We start from the raw sequence: 20,762 nt of genomic DNA, 5'->3' as shown, positions 1-20,762 counted from the left end.
TTATTAAGTCCTCCAGTCCCTCCTCTGGAGGATGAGGGGTAGAGCCGAAAGTTCCAAGCTTCTAATCATCCAGGAGCCATCCAGAGCCCATTCAGAATCACCTCAGTAGAACCAAAGACGCTCCTGGTGCTCGTACCACTTAGGAAACTACAAAGGTTCCGGGAGCCCTGTGCCAGAAACTGGGGGCAGATACAAACACTTTGGAAAACTATCTGGCAGTTTCTTGAGGCAACGTGCTAAGGTCTTACAGGACTATTGTTTGAACAGGAGTGGGTGACTTTGAATGCCATTCTTACCAGGGAAAAACAAAGAGAGGAATACAGTTAGTGTTTGACAAGACATAAATTAACATCAAATAGGAGGAAACACGATTACCACGATTACCATATGGTAATACACGATTAACCATATCCGAGTTCTAAAAGGCCTATAGAGGCTTGCTAGTTTAAGAGGGTGAATATACACAATGTACGAATTGATCAGCCATATAAATTAATGATGACTGCATCTGCTAATTGCAAATTATTTTTATAAAGGACTACCTAGGAAAGGTTAAATGTGGTCTTATTATGATTATTATCAGGATCTGAGGTAAGATGAGCCTAAAAGCTGAGTTTTAGGATCCCCCGGAGACTGGAGATCAACCAGGATATGAGTTACAAACGTTGCAACAATTCAGAACTATTGCATAAAGAAAGGCAAAATTTTACATATAGTCTTCTCTTAAAAATTGCTTTTCTAACTAGAAGAAATAAATGATCAGTATAGAAATTCAGATAACATGCAAAAGCGTTCAGAAGAAAATAAAAAATACATATTACTATATACCACAAAGAGATAACCAAAATTACTACTTTGGGAGTATACCTTCCGATCATTTTGTGATGCAGGGACACCCATACATAAATATCTTTTTACAAATTTGAGATCAAACTGATCCTACGATAGCTTGCTTTTTCACTTTTTTTTTTTTACAAGTTTCTAATGAACATTTTTTACCAGAAGGGATGTCAGTTTTGATACCGTTTCCCCTATGTTTTTCAGGTTTTAAATTTTTAATTATTTTTTGAATAAATAATGCATGCCCATGGTACAAAAGGACGAAAGGATGTCTTTCCCTGTCCTCAGTAACATATTTTCCTTACAAGAGGCAGGCTGTGTTCCTAGTTTCTTTATTAGCCCTATATTTATAATCACTTAATTTTTATTCTCTCTTGCAAATAACAGCATTCAATTTCATTGTCCTGCACCTCACTGTTCTCTCTCAACGTCTTGGAATCTTAGAACCTTCCTTGTCAACCTACAAAGAGCTGGCTCATTATTTTCATAGTACACGGTACTAAGCTGCGTGGGGTTCCCATAATTTTGCTGAATATTTAGATTGCTTCCAATCTTTGAGTATTAGCAATAAGGCTGCAATAAATATCCTTATTCTTTTTTTTTTTTATTTTTTTTCAACGTTTATTTATTTTTGGGACAGAGAGAGACAGAGCATGAACGGGGGAGGGGCAGAGAGAGAGGGAGACACAGAATCGGAAACAGGCTGCAGGCTCTGAGCCATCAGCCCAGAGCCCGACGCGGGGCTCGAACTCACGGACCGCGAGATCGTGACCTGGCTGAAGTCGGACGCTTAACCGACTGCGCCACCCAGGCGGCCCTAAATATCCTTATTCTTGTGTGTGTACGCTACCTACTTAGGTGACAGAATATGCAGATTTTTAATTTTTCTAAGTAGTTCAAACTGTCTAGGATGGAGATAGTCATTTACTTTCCCACAGGGATGCCCAAGAGTGCCTATTTCCTCATGTAGTCGACATCACTGTGTGTTATATTTTTCATGTTTCCAATCTGATATACATTCTATCAGAGAAAGGGAGAGACAGAGACAGAGAGATCAATTTTAAGGTATTGGCTCACATGATTGTGGAAATTAGCAAGCCCCAATATTTTGGGTGGGCCAGCAAGGTAGAGACCCAGAGAAGAGCCAGTATTGTAGTTCAAGTCTGAAGGCCATCTGCTAGCAGAATTTCCTCATGCTTGGGGGCCATCAGTCTCTTTGTTCTCTTCAGATCTTCCACTGATTGGATGCAACCCACTTATGTTAGGAAGGGCAATCGATTTTACTCAGAGTCTATAGATTTAAATATTAATCTCACCGAAATTAATCTCACAGAAATATCTGGAATAACCAAATATCTGGGCACCAGGACCCAGCCAAGTTAACACATAAAATTAACCATCACACCCAGGGAAAAAGATGAGTTGCCTAAGTTCACGCAGTCAGCCAGATGGAAGTTTCAGTCTAGATTTAGAACCAAGGATCTCTTTATTTAAGCCCAGTTCACACCTGTAGTCTTAATATTATTAACACTACATTTGACTCCCCAAAGGGTCCAGTTGAGCAAAGAAACCCTTTTCACCTCTACTTAACATTTAGAAATCTGAGACTATGCTTATCAACTTCACCCCATCCCCTTCTGGCCCTGGGGTCAACCCATAACTCATCTGGGGAGTTGGCTGATATGAGGGCCAACTGTGTGGTCAGAGGACTTCTGGGAAAAACGACAACAACAGGAGAGGAGGGCAGGAGAGTGCTGGAGTGCTGTTTGAGGGAGAATTTACCCATTTTTGAGTCATTTTGTTGTTACTGTTAGGTTTTTTGTTCGGGTTTTTTTTTTGGGGGGGGGGGGATAGTCTTATGAAGCAACCACAGCTTGTATCCTTCTGTTTTTATTTTCTCTGCCTGGAAATAAAAAGCAGGTGTTTCACACTTGTGAAAGGATTGTCTTGTCTTTCCAGAACAGGCATGTAGACCCAAAGCCAAGGAGAAAAGACACCAAATGCTACATAATCTACCTTGAGAGAGTTGCCAACCAAACCCAGCCATTTGTGCCAGTCCTGCCCTCAGGGTTTATTAAGAGGTGTTGGGTCAGTGTGGCTTTTTTTTTTTTTTTTTTTTTTTTACATTTATTTGTTTTTGGGACAGAGAGAGACAGAGCATGAACGGGGGAGGGGCAGAGAGAGAGGGAGACACAGAATCGGAAACAGGCTCCAGGCTCTGAGCCATCAGCCCAGAGCCTGACGCGGGGCTCGAACTCACGGACCGCGAGATCGTGACCTGGCTGAAGTCGGACGCTTAACCGACTGCGCCACCCAGGCGCCCCGGTCAGTGTGGCTTTTGAGGAGAGGGGCACCGAGGTCTCTACTAATGAGAGTACTCCAAGGAAAAGTCTGTGTCAAACCCTGTATCAAGTTGTAAAGGCTGGAATGGAATTCAATACTTTTTTAAAATCAATCAATCAATCAGTCAATCAATTAATTAATTTAGAGAGCAGGGGAAGGGCAGAGAGAGAGGGAGAGCCCCAACACGGGGCTCGATTTCACAAACTGGAAATCATGACCTGAACCGAAATCAAGAGTTAGATGCTCCACTAACTGAGCCACCCAGGCGCCCCTCAATGCTCTTTTTCATAGTCTACCTATGTGGTAGGAAAATACAGCACAACGGTAACTTTTTAAAAATACTAAAAAGGCTCTCGTTTGGATTCCAGATCTTTCTTGTGGCTTTGTGTGACAACGCGATCACAATTTCTGAAGTCTGCTTTCTGAGACACAGGGGAGGTAGGAGAGAAAGTGGGAAAGGTATTCAGAGCTAGACTCCTCTCTCTCCCGGTCACTCCCTCCTCCGGGAGTCTGGGAGAAGACTTTTGAATCACGTTTGAGTTTTAAATAAGAAAATAAACAGGACAGTGATTTAAATATTGAAATGAGATGGCAGTGGCTACAAAGTTGCGTTGTTTAGGGACCTACTCCTTGGTGTCAAAGGAGCGAGACTGACTGTAACAGGTGGGGGCAATTGGGAAAACACCGCTTGGGGTTTTTATCCAGTGGAGGTTAGGATCTCAAATAAGCCATTTACCTGCAAAACAATCCCAGCAGCTGAAAGATGCCTAAGGCTCTGACAGATGACCTTGTGATCTCCCAGGATGCTGCAAATCCTTGATCTGCCTGATGGATGTGAGAGCGGGCACTGCCTGGTTTCTGGGAGCAGTGTTATCAACATAAATTAGTAATCTGTCTTTATTTTTAAGAACTTCTATTAGTCAATGACAGCCGCACCCATGCTGGTCAAATGAGCAGCGGGGGTCAGGCTGCAGGCATTGTTAACTTCATGGAATGAGGAGTACAGATCTTCCTTGACCTGTGATGCGGTTATGTTGCCCTAAACCCATCATAGGTGGAAAATATCCGAAGTCAAAAATGCATTTAATGCACCGACCCTACTGAACATCACAGCTTAGCCTAGCTTACCTTAAATGGACTCAGAACGCTTACGTGAGCCTACAGTTGGGCAAAATCATTTGGGAGTCTTGGATTTTAAAACTTTTCTCACTCTTGGTCAGTGGTTGCTAGGGCTGAAGGTGGGCGGAAGACTGGACTACAAAGGGACAGGAGGTAATTTTGTGTGTGTGTGTGTGTGGGGAGGTTGTGGGAAGGTTCTATATCATGGTATCGATTGTGGTAGTGGTTACATGATTATGCATTTGCCAAAATTCACAAAACCAAATATAGTTGAGTCTTACTGTATACATTATACTTAATTTAAAAGGAACCCGACTATTTCTCAATTTTAATTTGTAATGGCATAAGTATAGTTAGATATAACCCACATGAACAAAAGCTCTCAATTTTTTTTTCAAGCTCAAATAATTTTTAAGTATACCAAGGGGTCCTGAGACCAAAAACTTTGAGAACCACTGAGCTAAAGCATTGATTTCTGTACTAAAGCAGGCGCCATCACTTGCTCTGGAGTTGGAGAAAGTGATTAAAAGGGAGGGCACACATTCTCTCTGGCTCTAATGCTGAAAAGTTGTGTTGTCCAATGTGGTAGCCACTGGCCATGAGCAGCTATGGAGCGCATGAAAAAGGAGCTGGTTCAAATTAAGATGTACTTAGACAAAAAAAAAAAAAAAAAAGAATGTAAATGATCTCATTAATAATGCTTACAAAGAAATGACAATATCTTGGATATATCGGGTCAAGTAAAAGCTATTGCTAAAATTAATTTCAGGGGCGGGCGGGGAAAAAAAGAAAAATAAAATTAATTGGATTTTTTTTTAACTTTCATGTGGCTATTAGATCATTTAAAATGTGACCTTGGTTATATTTCAACCGTACAGCGCTATTCTGGGGACACTCAGACTTCCCTGCCAATCTCCTTTCCTCCATTTACAAGCTACTTGTAAGCATCGTGGGTCTCCTGGGATGTGAAGTGTGGGTCATGATACGGGTGCTGTGAAGGCTGAAAGTAATGCATGTGACGTACTCAGCAATGCACGCAAGTACACCTTATGTTTGGTGGCTGTTATCAAAGGCCTGGGTTTCTCCATTGATGCCGTCAGAGACGGACCACATGCTCACTAAGGCCCTTCCTCTGCAACCTATGTCCACTCTGACGACAATAACTATTGGTGGCCGAGGCCTGATCCCCGCTTTCGGGCTCGGCTGCCCTCTTCATAACGAAGAAAATTAAAATGACCCCAGGGGCTGGAAGTGGGACGCCCGTATGTAAAACGAACGGAGCCCGAAAACTTGAAAAACCAAGCGGGCCGCAGGGCCTCCCTCGGTAACCGACGCCCGCGCGCGTTGCTAAGCGGGGAAAAAGAAAAACAAGGATGTGGTCCGTCGTCTCTTGTTCTCCGGCGGCGGCTGCTTCCGGTTCTCCGGGGAGCCGGTCCCCGGCCTACCTTCCCCGGAGGAGCTGGGACTGTGGCCGCGGGTTCCGCCGCCTCGGGAGCCTTCGGAGCCCTCAGTCCAGCGAGGTGGTGGCGGCGGGGGGCGCGGCGGCGGGTCTCCCGCGCGGCCGCAATGCTGAGCTCCCGGGCCCAGGCGGCGATGACCGCGGCCGACAGGGCCATCCAGCGCTTCCTGCGGACCGGGGCGGCCGTCAGGTGAGCCTGGGGGGGGGGGGGGGGGCGGGGAGGGGGCGGCCGGAGAGGCCGGGGCCAGGGTCCCCAGCCTGGGCCTGTGGCGGCCTTTTCACGACCCTGGCAGGGTCCCCGGGGCCGGAGCGAGCATTCTGGAGGTTTCTGCGTCGGGCTTGGTAGGAGACCCAGGCCCCGAGGCGGGACGGGGGATGGGCCTCCAGGGCCTCCAGTCGTTCGGCAACGCAATTCTGTCAGCCCTCCCCAGTTCTGCTAGCGCCCCAAATTCTCTCAGCGCCCTGCCCTCCCATCCCCGCCCGCCACTGCCTCCTCCAATCCTGTCCTTGTCTCCAGAACTTCCAGACACCCTCGGGCTCGTCAAAGCCCCGAATTCTGCCAGTGCCCCTCAGACCTCTCAGGGCCTCGCAGGCCTCCCAGGACCCCTTAATCCTTTCAGGGCACCCCCAGTCCTTCCGGACTCCCCAGCCATGTCAGTTCCTGGTCTGCCTGCGCTCCCCAATCCTGCCACGGTGCTTTCACGCCCTGCAAAGCACCCCGGGTCTTCCTCGATTTGGGCAGTACCCCTATTCCTCTTGCCCCCCATTCCCCACCGCCTAGTTAAGCCAGGGATCCCTGATTCTCAATCTTGTTAGTGAATCTCTATCTTGCAAGAGTCCCTGAACCGATCAGCACCCCTTAACCTGTGAAGGCTTCCAGTCCTGGTATTGCCTCCCATTCCTGCTAGGAACCCCAATAGTATGGGTCCCCCAATCGTGTCAGGGTCCCTGTTTCCCTTCTCTTACTCATCCTCCCACAAGCTCCAGGCTTGAGAGCTGAGCGCTGCACCCCCATTCCTGACCCTAAATGGCTGAGACCTGCCGCTCATCTCAGCTTCCTTCCTCTGGAACTGGAGCAGGTTTAGGGAGCTCCCAGGGCTGGGAGCCCTCAGCGGCCGTCTTGTCCAGTGCCCCCATTCTGCAGGTGGCAAACAGGCCCGGAGTCGGCTTTGCCTACAGCTGACCTCACAGTAGAGCTGGGGGAGAAGACAGGTCTTTTTACTCCCAGACCCCACTACTCTCCTCGGGTTGTCATTTTGCAGGGGTTTGGGGTTTCCGGAGTCACCATGTGCTGGGGTTTTTGTCCATACCCTGCGGAGGACCTGGGCAAGCCCCTGCTCCCATACCTTTGACGCTCTGTCCTTCAGGTTCCCGCACGAGGTTTGTGGTTTCCAGCACAGACCCGGCAGCCCGACGGGCATGCGCTCAGATCCACGCGGCCTCTCTCACTTTGACGGAGTTGGCTCGTCTCTTGGTTTCCTCATCGGTGAAAATGGAGATGATAATAGAACCTACCTCTGTGGGATTGTTCTGAGGATGGGATAAGATCATCACAGTGCCTGGCATAGAGTATGCACCCCTAAATATTGGTGTTTGGTTAGGGGCGCCTGGGTGGCTCAGTCGGTTGAGTGGCCGACTTCGGCTCTGGTCATGATCTCACCGTTCCTGGGTTCGAGCCCCCTGTTGGCTCTGTCCTGACAGCTCAGAGCCCGGAGCCTGCTTCGGATTCTGTGTCTGTCTCTCTCTCTGCCCTCCTCTGCTCATGCTCAGTCTCTCTCACAAAAATCAATAAACATTTAAAAAAACTTTTTTTATGCTTTCAGTGATGGTTCTTTTTAACCTTTCTGGGCAGTTTTGTTAATGCACCTGTTGTGTGGAAGTCAGCGCAGTCGTGTGCTAAGAAATTCAAGAATAGCTTTCACAAATGAAATTGAGATTATAATACTTAATAGTAGCAGCTAACGTTTATTAAGCCCTCTGTTGTTTCTTTTTAATATTTACTTATTTTGAGAGAGAGCACGTGAGCGTGGGAGGGGCAGAAGGAGAGAGAATCACAAGCAGGCTCCACGCTCAGCACGGAGTCCCGACGCGGGGCTCGATCTCACAACCTTGAGATCACGACCTGAGCTGCTCTCAAGAGTTGGATGCTTAACTGACTGAGGCACCCAGGCTCCCCGAGCCCTTACTTTGCATCCTGTGTACTAGTGCTTTGATTCTGAGAACTCCATGAGCTGGATCTCATGATTGTGCCCATTGCACAGGTAACAGAACTGAGGCTGCAAAAGTGGAATGACGCCCTGAGGAATAGGAAAACCAGAATTGAGCCAGATTAGTGCACCTCTCCTTTCTTAACCCAGCTCTGCGCATGTTCTATGGACTCTGTCTTAGGAGAACAAAGATTGATTTGGAATTCCGTTATCAGTTATGTATCGTATTAGTTGTGACCTTAGGGAGGTGTTGGTTGTTGGAGACAGAGTTACTCATATCACTAGTGACTCCTCATTGAGTTAATGTTGACTGAGCTGAGCTCAAAACAAGGTTCACATGAGCCAAATATTGGCATAAGAATATATTACACACACATACGTACTCATATCTAACACATATATACCAGTATATGTTGCATGTATGTGTATACACACACAGACACACCCACACACGCACACACACACACAGTTTGTCTTATTTGGTGGAAATACATAACTTTGCATAAAAACAGTGTTTTAAATTGCTGAAATGTCTTCGTTTGTAGTAAAATAACTTCAGTGTTTAAGCCAAGCCTCAAATTAAGAAATTTTTAATTTAGTAAATGTTTAGTAGATCGGTTATGCTATATATAGTATGCCCCTTCCCTATTTAGTATTTCTATATGTTTTCTCCAGTATCCAGTCATTCAGTAAATATTACTAGGAACCTGTTAGTTGCCAGGCATGATCTAGAGACTTGGGATATGCCAGTGAGTAAAAGAGACAAAGATCTCTGCCCACGGGGACTTGCATTCCAGTGGGGGAGACGGACAGTAGCCCTAGTTAATGAGTGAATGTTATATTAGAAGGTGGTAAAAAGAAAAAACAACTGGGTAAAAGGAACCAGGAGTACAGGTTCTAATTGTTGGTTAGAAGTGAAGGGGAGGGGGGCGCCTGGGTGGCTCAGTTGGCTAAGTGTCCCACTTTGGCCCAGATGACATGATCTCATGGCTCTTGAGTTCGAGCCCCGCATCATGATCTCACGGCTCCACGTGAGCCCGGTGTCAGGCTCTGTGCTGACAGCTCAGAGCCTAGAGTCTGTTTCGGATTCTGTCTCCCTCTCTCTCTGCCCCTTCCCCGCTTGCACCCTGTGTCTCTCAAAAATAAATATTTTTTTATTAAAAAATATTTTTTTCAATAAAAAATAAATTTTTTTCATTAAAAATATTTTTTTCAATAAAAAAATAAATTTTTTTCATTAAAAAAATGAAAAAAAAAAAAGAGATGAAGGGGAGGTAAGAGAGAGCCATGCAGTGATCCGGCAGGGGGGAGCATTCTAGGCAGAGGGAGGAGCAGTGCAAAGGTCCTGAGGTGGCCGGTGTGACAGCAGCGTGGGAGGCAGAGTAAGGGGAGAACCTCGGCATGCCCCCTGAGGGAGATGGGGCTTCTGTGCTCTGACTTCGGTTTTAAATCCTGACGTCTGAACGTGCTGATTTTCAAGACATAATCCTAACAGTATCATTACTTCAACTTGAAAGTTAGGTGTTTGGTGGGCCATTGGGTTATTTTGATGAAATGTTATTTCTGTGCACCTGTGTCTTTAGTCATACGTATTGTGTCCATGATGAGGGAAGACTGTAAGCCTATTTTCTTTTTTAGATATAAAGTCATGAAGAACTGGGGTGTTATAGGGGGACTTGCTGCTGCCCTTGCCGCAGGGATCTATGTGATTTGGGGTCCCATTACAGAAAGGAAGAAGCGTAGAAAAGGTAAGAATGAGGTCATCGCAGCCTAGTCTGGTCTGTGCGCTTGACCCCAGCCCTTCCCGTCCCAAAACAGTACAAAAAAGGGAGGGTTTTGTTGTTGTTGTTGTTCTCTTGTATCTTCGGTTTCTGAACAGTACTTTCTTTTAAAGAGAAGTTCATCTTAACGACTCATTATTTTAGACCCTGTAGTGAAAAGATTTCTGTTTCACCCCCTCTACAGTCTCGAGTTTGAGACGTGCTCCGTAATGAAAAAGTTCACGTGGCTGTTCTCCTTAACATGGTACTCGTGTTGTTCAGTGCCACAACTGACTCATTGTGTGACGCGTTTGTGGGTTCACTGACTAGCAGCTAGTCACGAGTAAACGTTTCAAGTTAGTGTCTTTAATACAAAATTCTCTTTCCTTAAAGAAGTACCCCCTCTTGTAAATGCTGCTCTCACTGTGTTGATTAAAAGTCAGCAACAACAAGCAAACCAAAAAAGGGATAGATGGAACAAAATGTTGATCCTTGTTAAATCTGGGGGTGGTTCTGATTAGAGTCCGTTATATATCCTCTCTTCTTTTGTGCACGTTTGAGAACTTTGCATTAAAAAAAAGTTTCTTAAAAAAGTTTCAGCAGAAGAGGGATGTATGTCAGGTTTTGTCGATCTCTTTGCAGAAAGACTGATCACAGTTGCTATGGTGGTGTCTTTCGAACTGATTCTAAGAACAAGATCATTGTCCTGGGGAGCAACAAAAGAGCAGTTGTTTTCTTCTGTTCTGAGAAACGTTGCTTTCTTACCAAAGGAGGGAGAAAAGGGGCGAAAGAGAGAGATGTTGTTACTGAGTGTTTTTGTACACTCAGCGTAAACCAAACTGTGCCACACACCGTGGCGGCCTTCAGATGTAACACGTGACGGGGGACCTCCTTCTGTCGCTTACAGTCTCCTGAAGGAGCCACACTAGGACCGGGCCTGGGCACGGATCGAATGCCTGGCCCCCGATGTCAGTGGGCACGGACTTTGTGAGATCGGGATCTTAAACTCCAGGCCACAGTGCAGAAACTCTGGCTCCCAAATGGGAGAGGAAAAAAGAGCCGGTCCCATGTGATGTGCTGTTGTCTTCTCCCCCCGACTTTTTCAGGGCTGGTGCCCGGGCTGGTCAACTTAGGGAACACCTGCTTCATGAACTCCCTGCTGCAAGGCTTGTCTGCCTGCCCCGCTTTCATCAAATGGCTGGAAGAGTTTACCACCCAGTACACCAGGGATCAGAAGGAGCCCCCCCCACACCAGTATTTATCCTTAACCTTGTTGCACCTCCTCAAAGGTATCTAACTGGGAATTTAAAGGGGATTGTGTGCGTTTTGAAAGCAGCAGCCCAGGCGACAGGCAAAGGGTTAATAGCCTTTGTGTGAAAAAAGATCGTACAGATCGTTATGGAAAACAAACAAACAAAACAGGAAGGGTCCAGTAGATACAAACAGCTATTTTTTTAATTAAAGATGTAGCCATTTATTTTTAAATTATCGTCAGCTTATTAATAGCTTTTTTCGGGAAGAAAACACATCCACTGCCACTTATAAGCATTTTGATAGTGAGAAGTACTCTGGTTTATTAAAGTTTAAAGAAAAGAAGTGTCTTAGCCTAAGAGGTAAGGTAATTCGCAGAAGAAATAGTACAGATTGTATGCAGGTTCACAGTGTATCTAACAGACCCTCAAATATTCAACGTGGCAATCGTCAGAGAAATACAAATAGCATACCGGAGGGGTTATCGTCGTTTTGCTTGTCAGCAAAGACTGAACAATCCACAGTTCCGATGGGTGACGTGTTCACATGTGCTGGTGGTGGTGTAACGTAGGGCAGACTTTCTGGAAAGCAGCTTGGAACCACACAGTGATAGCTTGCAAAATGCCCGGTTCCATTTGACCTAATAATTCTGCCGACCGTGATTTGCACTAGCCTGAAATGGAATTCTGAGAGCAAGCCAGTTTAGGAATGGCTGAACAGCAACCCTGAGCTTGGGAAGTCACACATATAACAGTCTTGGTAAAGGTTGTATTGGTAAAGGAAATCACCAGTCCAACTTCATTTTTAGGCCAGTTCTTTTGACTGTAGAACTAGTTTTTCCTCCCATAACATCTGTTGACATCCCAAGGACATTCCACAGAACACGATTTGGGAAATGCTATTGTATGTACAAAGATCTCCCAACACCTTGTTACAAAGGAGGGCAGGGGGTAGAAAATGTCGATGTCCAGCAGTAGAATGATTAAGCAGTCAACGAAATATTACGTAGCCGTTATGAATCGTCTTTATAAAGTGTTGTGTTGTATTGTTTTTTTAATTTGGGAGAGGCATAGGCTATAATACCGAGTTTAAAAAGAGCAGTGTTCAAAATACGATGTAATTTGACTTCAGCAAAGCAAAAATGTCCACAGATAAAGGCCGGACAGGCCGTTTTGGTCTTGTGCAATTGACAGCTTGGGAACATTAAGAGAAAACAAAACAACCATATTTCTACAGCTTACTCTCACAGTCAGGAAGAAAATGGATTTAAAAAACAGCTCATTGTTGCTTCACTGGGGTGTTTTCCCCGGCGAGCCCAGCCTGACACGGAAAGCGAGTTCTACTGTTCTGTATAACAGGCAGTTTGAAAGTAATTTCTTCTAGGGGTGCCTGGGTGCCTCAGTCGGTTGAGCGTCCCACTTCGGCTCAGGTCATGATCTCACGGTTCATGGGTTCGAGCCCCACGTTGGGCTCTGTTTTGACAGCTCAGAGCCTGGAGCCTGCTTTGGATTCTGTGTCTCCCTCTCTCTCTGCCCCTCCCTCCCCTGCTCACGCTCTGTCTCTGTCTTTCTGTCTCTCTCAAAAATAAACATAAATTAAAAATTAAAAAAAAATCTTCTACTACCCTGTTAAAAATAAATACCATTCCAGAGTGAAAAGCTGAAATGTCCCTACAAGGCAGTATAATGCAGGTTCAGGAGCCGTCCTAGCGTGACTTCGGGTCTCCCCTTTGCACACGCGTGATGCTGTGCTGGGAGCCAGAGCCGTGCAGGGCCACTCCACCTCAGTCTGTTCTCCCCTCTCTGTGTCTGCTTCTCAGTGACTTTTTATTTTGGTTTTTAGAGGTAATTTTTAATTATACAAGTAATGCATGAATAAATTCTCCTTGTAGAAAATTAAACCATTACATAAGGCCATAGTTCCCTTTATCACTGCCCCAATCCTGTTCCCCTCCTTTCTTCCCAAAGTAAAATATAAGTGTATCCTTCCAGGCTGTTTTCTATGCATTGAAATATGTTTTTAAGTACCCACAAAAATAATATATTGTCTCATTTATGTTTTTTCCTAAGCAAATAATATAATACATATTGGAGAAATGTCCATGTCCCCACATATAGCTTTACCTCCTTCATTTTTTTTCTCTTTTGTGAGTTTATTGGTCTTCTGTCTTCTGTGAATTGCCTACTCATTTCCACTGCCCGGTTTTTTGTTTTTGGGTTTTTTTTTTAACTAAAAAAATTTTTTTTTATTTATTCATTTTTTGAAAGAGCAGGGGAGGGACAGAAAGGGAGAATCCCAAGCAGACTGCACTGCTAGTGCGGAGGCCGAGGTGGGGCTCAAACCTGCAAACCGCAAGATCGTGACTTGAGCCAAAATCAAGAGTCGGATGCTTAACAGACTAAGCCACCCAGGCGCCCCTCCATTGCCCAGTTTTTAAAAATTGCGGCAAGATACCCATAACATAAAATTTACCATCTTAACCGTTTTTAAGTGCACATTTATGTGGCACTGAGTACATTCACATTGCTCTGCAACCATACCCCTCTTCATCACCAGAACTTTTCCATCATCCCATATCGAAATTCTGTATCCGTTAGGTAGTGACTTCCCATTCTCCTCTGTCCCCAGACCCTGGAAACCACTATTTTACTCCCTGTCTCTGAGTTTGACTCTGTATCTCATAGAAGTGGAGTCATAGAATATTTGTCCTTGTGTGTCCGGCTTGTTTCACTCAGCACAGCGTCCTTGAAGTTCATCCGTGTGGTGGCAGGTGTCAGAATTCTGTTCCTTTTTAAGGCTAAAGATGAATAATGCTCCATTGTATGTACATACCACATTTTGTTTATCCATTCATAAGTCAAGGGACGTGTGGGTTGTTTCCACCTTTGGCTTTTGCGAATGATGCTGTTGTGAACGCGGGTGTGCAGATACCTACCTCCTCGTGTCCCTGCTTTTTATTGTTTTGGTTGTATACCTCCAAGTGGGATTGCTGCACCAAATGGTCATTCTGTTTAATGTTTTGAGGAATCACTATACCGTTTTCCAGAGCAGCTGCACCAGTTTGCATTCACACCAACAGGTGTGCAGAGGGTTCCAGTTCTCCACCTCCTTGCTCACACTCGTTACCGTCTGTCTTTTTGATAGTAGCCATAATGGCTGTGAAGTGATTTCTCATTGTGGTTTTGATCTGCATTTCCCTACTGATAAGTGATGTTGCGCGTAAGTTTTTGTGTGGCCATTTGTATAGTTGTTTTGATCGTTTTGTTTTGTTTTGTTTTTTATAAATGTCTACTCAAGTCCCTTGTCCGTTTTTGAATTGGGTTGTCTGTGTTTTTGTTGTTGTTGAGTTTGGGGAGCTTTTAACACGTTCTGGATATCAGTCCCTTATCAGATATGTGATTTGCAAACCTCATTCACTTTCACAATTGTGCAGTATGCAGAACGTCAGGATACCTCAGTTTACTTAGCTGTTGGATTCCGGTGCCTTGTGGTCATAGAAGGGCCCCAGCGAATGGTCTTGTACGTGCCTCTAGTGCACACGGGCCTGTGTTTGCCTGCAGTAGATCCTGAGAAAGTCAGACTGCTAGGACGTGAATCATAGGACATAAAAATTAGTAGATATTGCTAAATCACCTCGTGGGATTTTAAGCAAAATTAGGCTAAAGGAGACATTACAATTTTCCTTGAGAGGAAAAAAGCTACCACACAGGCTGCTTGAGGGGCGTAAGAGGAAGAAGGAGGTTCGGTTGCTGTCCTAATGGGCGCCCTTTGTTCTGGAGGGTAAAGATGTGACACCAGGGTCCTCAATGCTAAGAGGAGCCTCGGGATTTAGCACGGGCTCCCCTGGCTGCTGCTTCTCCACAGGCTACCCCCACCCCCCAAAGTCCCCACCACGTTCAGGCTCCTGAGTCAGAGCCCGAAGTGTCCAAAGGACTCTCTCCAGTTTACCAACTGCAAATTAAAGAGAAGCAACAGGCTGGCTTAGTCGGTCTGGAGGTAGTTGAACTCGGGAAACTGCACAGAGGTGGCGGGCCCTTGTATTTTTATCTCCCGCACTCTGTCTAGCAGCGCTGGGCCGGCGAGACATGCGACGGAAGGGGGCCGTCAGGATCAGGAGTCCGCAAACTCTGGCCCGTGGGTCAGGTCTGCTCCGCGGCCTGTTTTTGCAAATAAAGTTTTATTCAAACAGCCATGCCCACTTACTTGCGGTCTGGCTGCCTTGGTGCCACAGTAGCAGCGTTGAGTAGTCTCGGCAGAGCCCACAGAGCCTAAAACGCCTACCGTCGGACACGTTACAGAAACAGCTTGCCAACCCTTGATCTAGCTGTGATGACAGTATAGACTCGTGAGCCCGTCACACGTTCATTTTTGTTTGTTAGGCTTGGTTTTACATATGACTGAAAAGTGAACTACTCAGCAGACCCTTTCATGCTGCCCCGTAGAGCTTGTCCCGTGATAATCAGAAACTCCAGTGCAGACAGATACTAGCAGAGGCCCCGTGGCCCCAGAGAGAGTCCTGTTGGGTGGGGTGGGGCGAGGGGGTTAAGCACTGAGTGTGGGTTGGACTAGATGAAGTCTTGAGGGGCCTTCCGCCCTCAGAGTTGTGAGTTAAAATCATTTCATTCAGGAGGAATCTCGCAGCAATTTATATCGATGACGATAATTCAAATAGCCGAAATCGATTACTTCATGTAAATGCTGTAGCCTCATGAAAGATCACATTCCTTCAGCAAATACGCAGTGCCTAACAGCCCTCTGTGCAGTGGTTGAGGCTACAAAGAGGAATAATGAAAGAACTATAACTCAAGGTGGATTTTACAGCGAGAGGCTTAATTAGCTTTGATATGTTGTGCAGGACAGGTTTCCTGGCTTGTTGTGAGGCTAGTGAATTTACTAATGGCGTTACCTTTTTGGTTTCCAGCTTTGTCCTGCCAAGAAGTTACTGACGATGAGGTCTTAGATGCGAGCTGCTTGTTGGATGTCTTAAGAATGTACAGATGGCAGATCTCTTCATTTGAAGAACAGGTGAACCTCCCATTCTGCCCACTAATGCACTGGGGCCTGAGCTCGCGATGACGGCTGAAAAGTAGCCTCGTTGCTAAGGCATGAAGAAAAAAATGCCAGTATTGACTTTGCGCTCGCCTGGCCTGAGTGTACATTTCTGTGGCATTCTAGCCTGCCTTAGTATTCTGGGACCAGATCGCAAGTTCTGTTCCCATTCTCGCGATCAGAGGAGAAATGCAACGGTTTTTGTTTGTTTCTTACCCGTTGGGTGGAAAGGTTAGCAGGATAGGGCAGGAACACCTCATTGCCAAAGAGCGAACCTCTTTTTTGTTCTGGAGTGACTTTGCACGTCATTGGATACCAGGGCCACCTGGATCTTCCAGAGAGAGGCGGGTGGCTTTACCTTTGGGGCTTAGAGGGGCTTTTTTGAACCACACCCCCATTTTTAAAAAGAAATCCGTTTTTAGAGGCTAGATGAATTGAAGTAGCCCCAGACCTTGAGCAGCTGTCATATGCACCCCCAGGGCCTTCTTCCAGCCACTCGTACTCCCTTTCCCACAACTGCAGGGTCACTGCCTTTTTTGGTCCTGACCACACCCCACCCCCTCAGACCGCTGCTATTGCCGACGGTGAGCCTGAGACCGAAGCTGAGAGTTAAGTTGTAGGGACAGGGCGTTTAGCTTCCGGTGATGTGCTGGTACGGCCTCCCTGGCTACCTTTCCAGGACGGTCTCGGGACCAGCTTTGTGTGGGCAGCTTCTGCCTCCACCATCCAGATAATAGACCCGAGAAATGGGAGACAGCCTGTGGGTCCTCACAAGGGTGGGACGGGAGTGAAATGCGTTTAAAAACGCTGAAAAGTGAGGGGGGGAAGGCTTCCCAGCCCCCCTTGTTTTTAAAGACTACCTCTGTTTCCACTTCAGTCTGAAGCTGCACGGGCGTTGACGCTCTTTCTACTTCCTTACAACGCATCTCGACGAATCCCTTGTACGTTGAAATGTTTCTCCATTTAGAAAATTCTTACTAAGTCCTCCTCTGGTAACTGGCACGACTTAGCTGCATTTTCCTCTCTCTAACCCGAGAGAATGGCTGAGATGTAGTCCCAGGGACATCGGATACCTTTGCTAAGTCGTGCTTGTCTGTCAAGGACCCTTGACTGCAGTCCCAGTTACTCCTTGGATGTATTTCCAGCAGCTTCCGCAGGTAGCAGTCACTGAGCCACGTGGTGCTGCGCTGTGCACGGGAAAGAGGCAAGCATGGCTGGCCGCCAGCCTCTTGCCCTCTGGAGGCAGCCGGAGCTACTGGCCCCGGGCCTTGTCCGCATCTCCGCTTTACGGACCTAGTCGGTCAGCAGCAGACTCGCACCGTCAGCCACTCTTCAGGGTCTAGAGCCAGGGCTGTGGCGGCTGTGTTGGGCCAGTGTGCCTCCGTTGAGTTCTCTGATTTAATCCTCACAACGGCCCCGTCAGGACTCACGGTCACTGTCCCCATCTTGTGGATGAGAACACCGAGGTTTGGGGGAGCAGGGTGGCTTGCCCGAAGTCACACGGCTCTCCGAGTGGCAGAGCCAGGGCTGGAGCCCAGCTGGTGCTAAAGTGCCCGCCGAAGCCCCGCCCCCGTCTGCGATACCTTCCTTTCCTCGAGGCCGAGGAGCTCCGTGGCTCACAGACACGATAGGGTTGGGTCTGACGGCATCTTGTCTTGAGATTTTTCCCTCTGGTGAACCCCTGCTCCAGCTTCAAGGGTTGGTCCAGATGCCTTGTCTGTGAGCTGCCCTGGAAAAGCTGGTCCCTTTCAGGCTGCGGCAGCGTCACTCGATAAATAGCCAGGCTGCCGCGTCCACCCCTGGGTTGTGCGTCCTTCGAGGGCCTTGCCTTTTAGCTTTGTACTTCCATCACTCTCCATCATGGCCATTCGTAGCCTAGGAGGGGCTTCATTTATACGTGCAACAAATATTTATTTTTTTTTAAGTTTACATCCAAGTTAGTTCGCATGTAGTGCAATGATGATTTCAGGCGTAGAATCCAGTGGTTCGTCCCCTGCAACAAATACCTATCGAATGCCTGCCTCAGGCAGGGCTTGTGGGGGGCCTGGGGTTGTAGCGGCAAACATGGCTTGCAGGTTTCTGTGGACAGTAAAGAGGTCATTTCAAAATGTGCTAACCACAAGATAAGCGCGCCGATGTGACAGTGACCGTGCAAGTGTCAGGGGCCTGGAGCTGGCGGGGAGAGAAGAGCAGTGGGGGGACTCCTTCAGGTAGAGAAGACTCTTCTGGAGACCCGAGATTTTTGCTGGGACCTGAAGTCTGAAACAAAGTGAGTCCTGTGAAGAGCCTGGGTGCGGGGCGAAAGCCTCGAGGCTGCGGTGTTTGGGAAGGACAGGGAGGGCGGTGTGGCTGGGGCCGGCCGTAGCAGAGCCGAGGAGGGGAGGGCGCTCAGACGGTGGCAGGGGGCCGGTTGCGCGGGGCCCCCGGTGCCCTGGGCCGGAGGGGGGTTTCTACTCGGTGTGCAGTGGGGGAACCACTGGAGGCTTTATAGGCACCTGCCGTGACCTGATTTATGTGTGAATGGCACGTGCTGTACCCGAGGGACCGGAGCCGGGCAGAGGGAGCAGAGAGGGAAGTGGAGAGGCCAGAGCAGGTGTCCGGGCCGGGGATGGCCTGCCTCAGAGGCAGGGGAGGCAGAGAGGGTTGGGGCAGGGGAGACAGAGTCCTCTGGGATTCGGGCTGTGTCTCGGGTAGAGGACCCGCTACACCGGCTGGGGGGGAGGGGGCTGAGTCGGGGAGAGTCCTCGAGGGAGGGTCTCCTTGCGCAGGTGCCTTTCCGGCAGAAACGTGAAGGATGAGAAGGGGCCCTGTGTGAAGATGTGGGCCGGGTGCTCGGGCCGGAGTGCAAAGGACAGGCCTGAGATGGGAAACAAGGAAGGAAATTGTGAGCCGGGCTATAGCGTGGACGGGCCTTGAGGACATTGTGCTGAGTGTAGCAAGCCGGTCACAGAAGGGACAAATACTGTGTGATTCCTTCTGTGAGTTTCTGAGAGTGGCCAGATTTTGAGAGACCGAGAGTGGAACGGTGGGTGCCCAGGCCCGGGGGGGAAGGGGCTGGGAGTTGATATTTGACTGGAACAGAGTTTCAATTGGGGAAGCTGGGACGGTTCGGAGAATGGGCCGTGGTGACGGTGACACGACGTGTGGACGTACCTAACCCTATGGAACTGTACGCTTCAAAATGGTTAAAGCCGTAACGTTTATGTGATGTGTTTGTTTTACCACCACCACAACAAAAGTAGGCGGGGCGGAGGTCAGGGCCATGTTGACAAAGCTGAGACAGGCTGGGAGGTGGCAGGTGTGAAGGCCGCCCTGTGCCCCAAGCTTGCTTTCCTTCTCTCTCCCCTTGAGCCCCTTAGTCGAAGGGCCTTTACGGGGAAAGTGTCGGGGAGGTAGCTGTCGATGGGCTGAACCTTGAGAAGGTGGGGGGCAGATTCTGCCCCAGTGGCTGCAGGTGTGCCTGGTGGTCTACGCAGGGCGGTTCTGATGCGGCCCCAGCCTCCTTGGGCCTCTCTGAGGCAGCTTTGCCCTGTGACAGGATGCCCACGAGTTATTCCACGTCATTACCTCGTCCTTGGAAGATGAGCGGGACCGGCAGCCCCGGGTCACACATTTGTTTGATGTGCACTCCCTGGAGGTAAGTCATCAATCCTCTCAATACGTGTATGTGGTTCGTGCATATTTAATAGGTATAGGGGGCACAAGTGTAATCTTTGCACCACTTTCAACTCCACAGTAAGTCTCGGGGCGCCTGGGTGGCTCAGTCGGTTAAGCATCCGGCTCTTGGTGTCGGCTGAGGTCATGATCTCACGGTTGTGGGACCGAGCCCCGCATCGGGCACTGTGCTGGGCTTGGGCCCTATTTGGGATGCTCTTTCTCCCTCTGCCCCTCCCTCCGTGCGTGCATATGCGCACACTCTGTCTCTCTCTGTCAAAAAAAAAGTCTCAATAAAAATTACTAGTGGGAGTGGGGCTGGGGGATTGTCTTAAGCTGTAAACTTTGCAGTTGGTGACTTTGGTTAGGGTACCAAGCCTCTTTAAAATGATTCATCACTACGATTTGTATTGGCCTTGAGAAGAAAAGGTATTTCTTCCCCCTTGCCCCCCATCTAATTTAGGGAACAAGGAGCCATAGGAATGCTAAATGAATCCTCATTTCCCTAGAACACTATGGATATTAGGGAGTTGGTAAAAGTTAACTAGCAAAGGGATGGGAGGGAATATTCCAGAGAGAGGAAATGTGTTTTGATTGCATTTGATGATTGGGTACAGTCACCAACCAGAGAGGATCACCAGGGCTACTTTTAGGATCTCTTGTTAAAAGTCGGGTTTAAGTGGCGCCATCAGCAGAGAAGCTTGTAAGCTTTAAGAGCCGCGTGAGGGTGTAGAAGGGATTGCGGCTGGGTTTTCAGTCTGTTTTCATTCTTCTTTTTTCCCTACAGCAGCAGCCAGAGATAACTCCTAAACAAATAACCTGCCGTACGAGAGGTAATCATTCCCCTTGAACTGTAACACAGAAGATGGGTACTTTTGAGATGTGACAATGAGTTGTTGTTTAAGAAAAATTGTTTTTTTTTTTTTCTGGTGACATCCAACCCAGCTTGAACTGTGCGTACTTGCAAAGGAGCTTGTGTTTTGGGAACAGCTTTCCATTGTTCGTTGGGACCATCTTGAATCGTTCCCCTCACACCAGGGCCTTGCTTGGTTTCCCGCTCCGAACAAAAGTAACGGACCT

The 20,762-nt window shown here is 47.6% G+C and overlaps 1 protein-coding gene across 1 annotated transcript in view; it reads left to right on the top strand.

The window, feature by feature from the left end:
* The first annotated feature begins 5,775 nt into the window (after window positions 1–5,775).
* Window positions 5,776–20,762, top strand: part of USP30 (ubiquitin specific peptidase 30) — a 28,528-nt gene continuing 13,541 nt past the window's right edge. Inside the window, 6 exon segments of the mRNA XM_030336221.1 lie at window positions 5,776–5,951; window positions 9,607–9,716; window positions 10,835–11,017; window positions 15,901–16,004; window positions 19,567–19,665; window positions 20,470–20,515. Coding sequence (XP_030192081.1) covers window positions 5,869–5,951; window positions 9,607–9,716; window positions 10,835–11,017; window positions 15,901–16,004; window positions 19,567–19,665; window positions 20,470–20,515 — 625 coding nt within the window. The 5' untranslated portion in view covers window positions 5,776–5,868.

The sequence above is a fragment of the Lynx canadensis genome, chromosome D3, assembly GCF_007474595.2.
Source record: "Lynx canadensis isolate LIC74 chromosome D3, mLynCan4.pri.v2, whole genome shotgun sequence".
Classification (NCBI taxonomy): domain Eukaryota; kingdom Metazoa; phylum Chordata; class Mammalia; order Carnivora; family Felidae; genus Lynx; species Lynx canadensis.
This window is presented reverse-complemented; position numbering and strand designations above follow the sequence as displayed.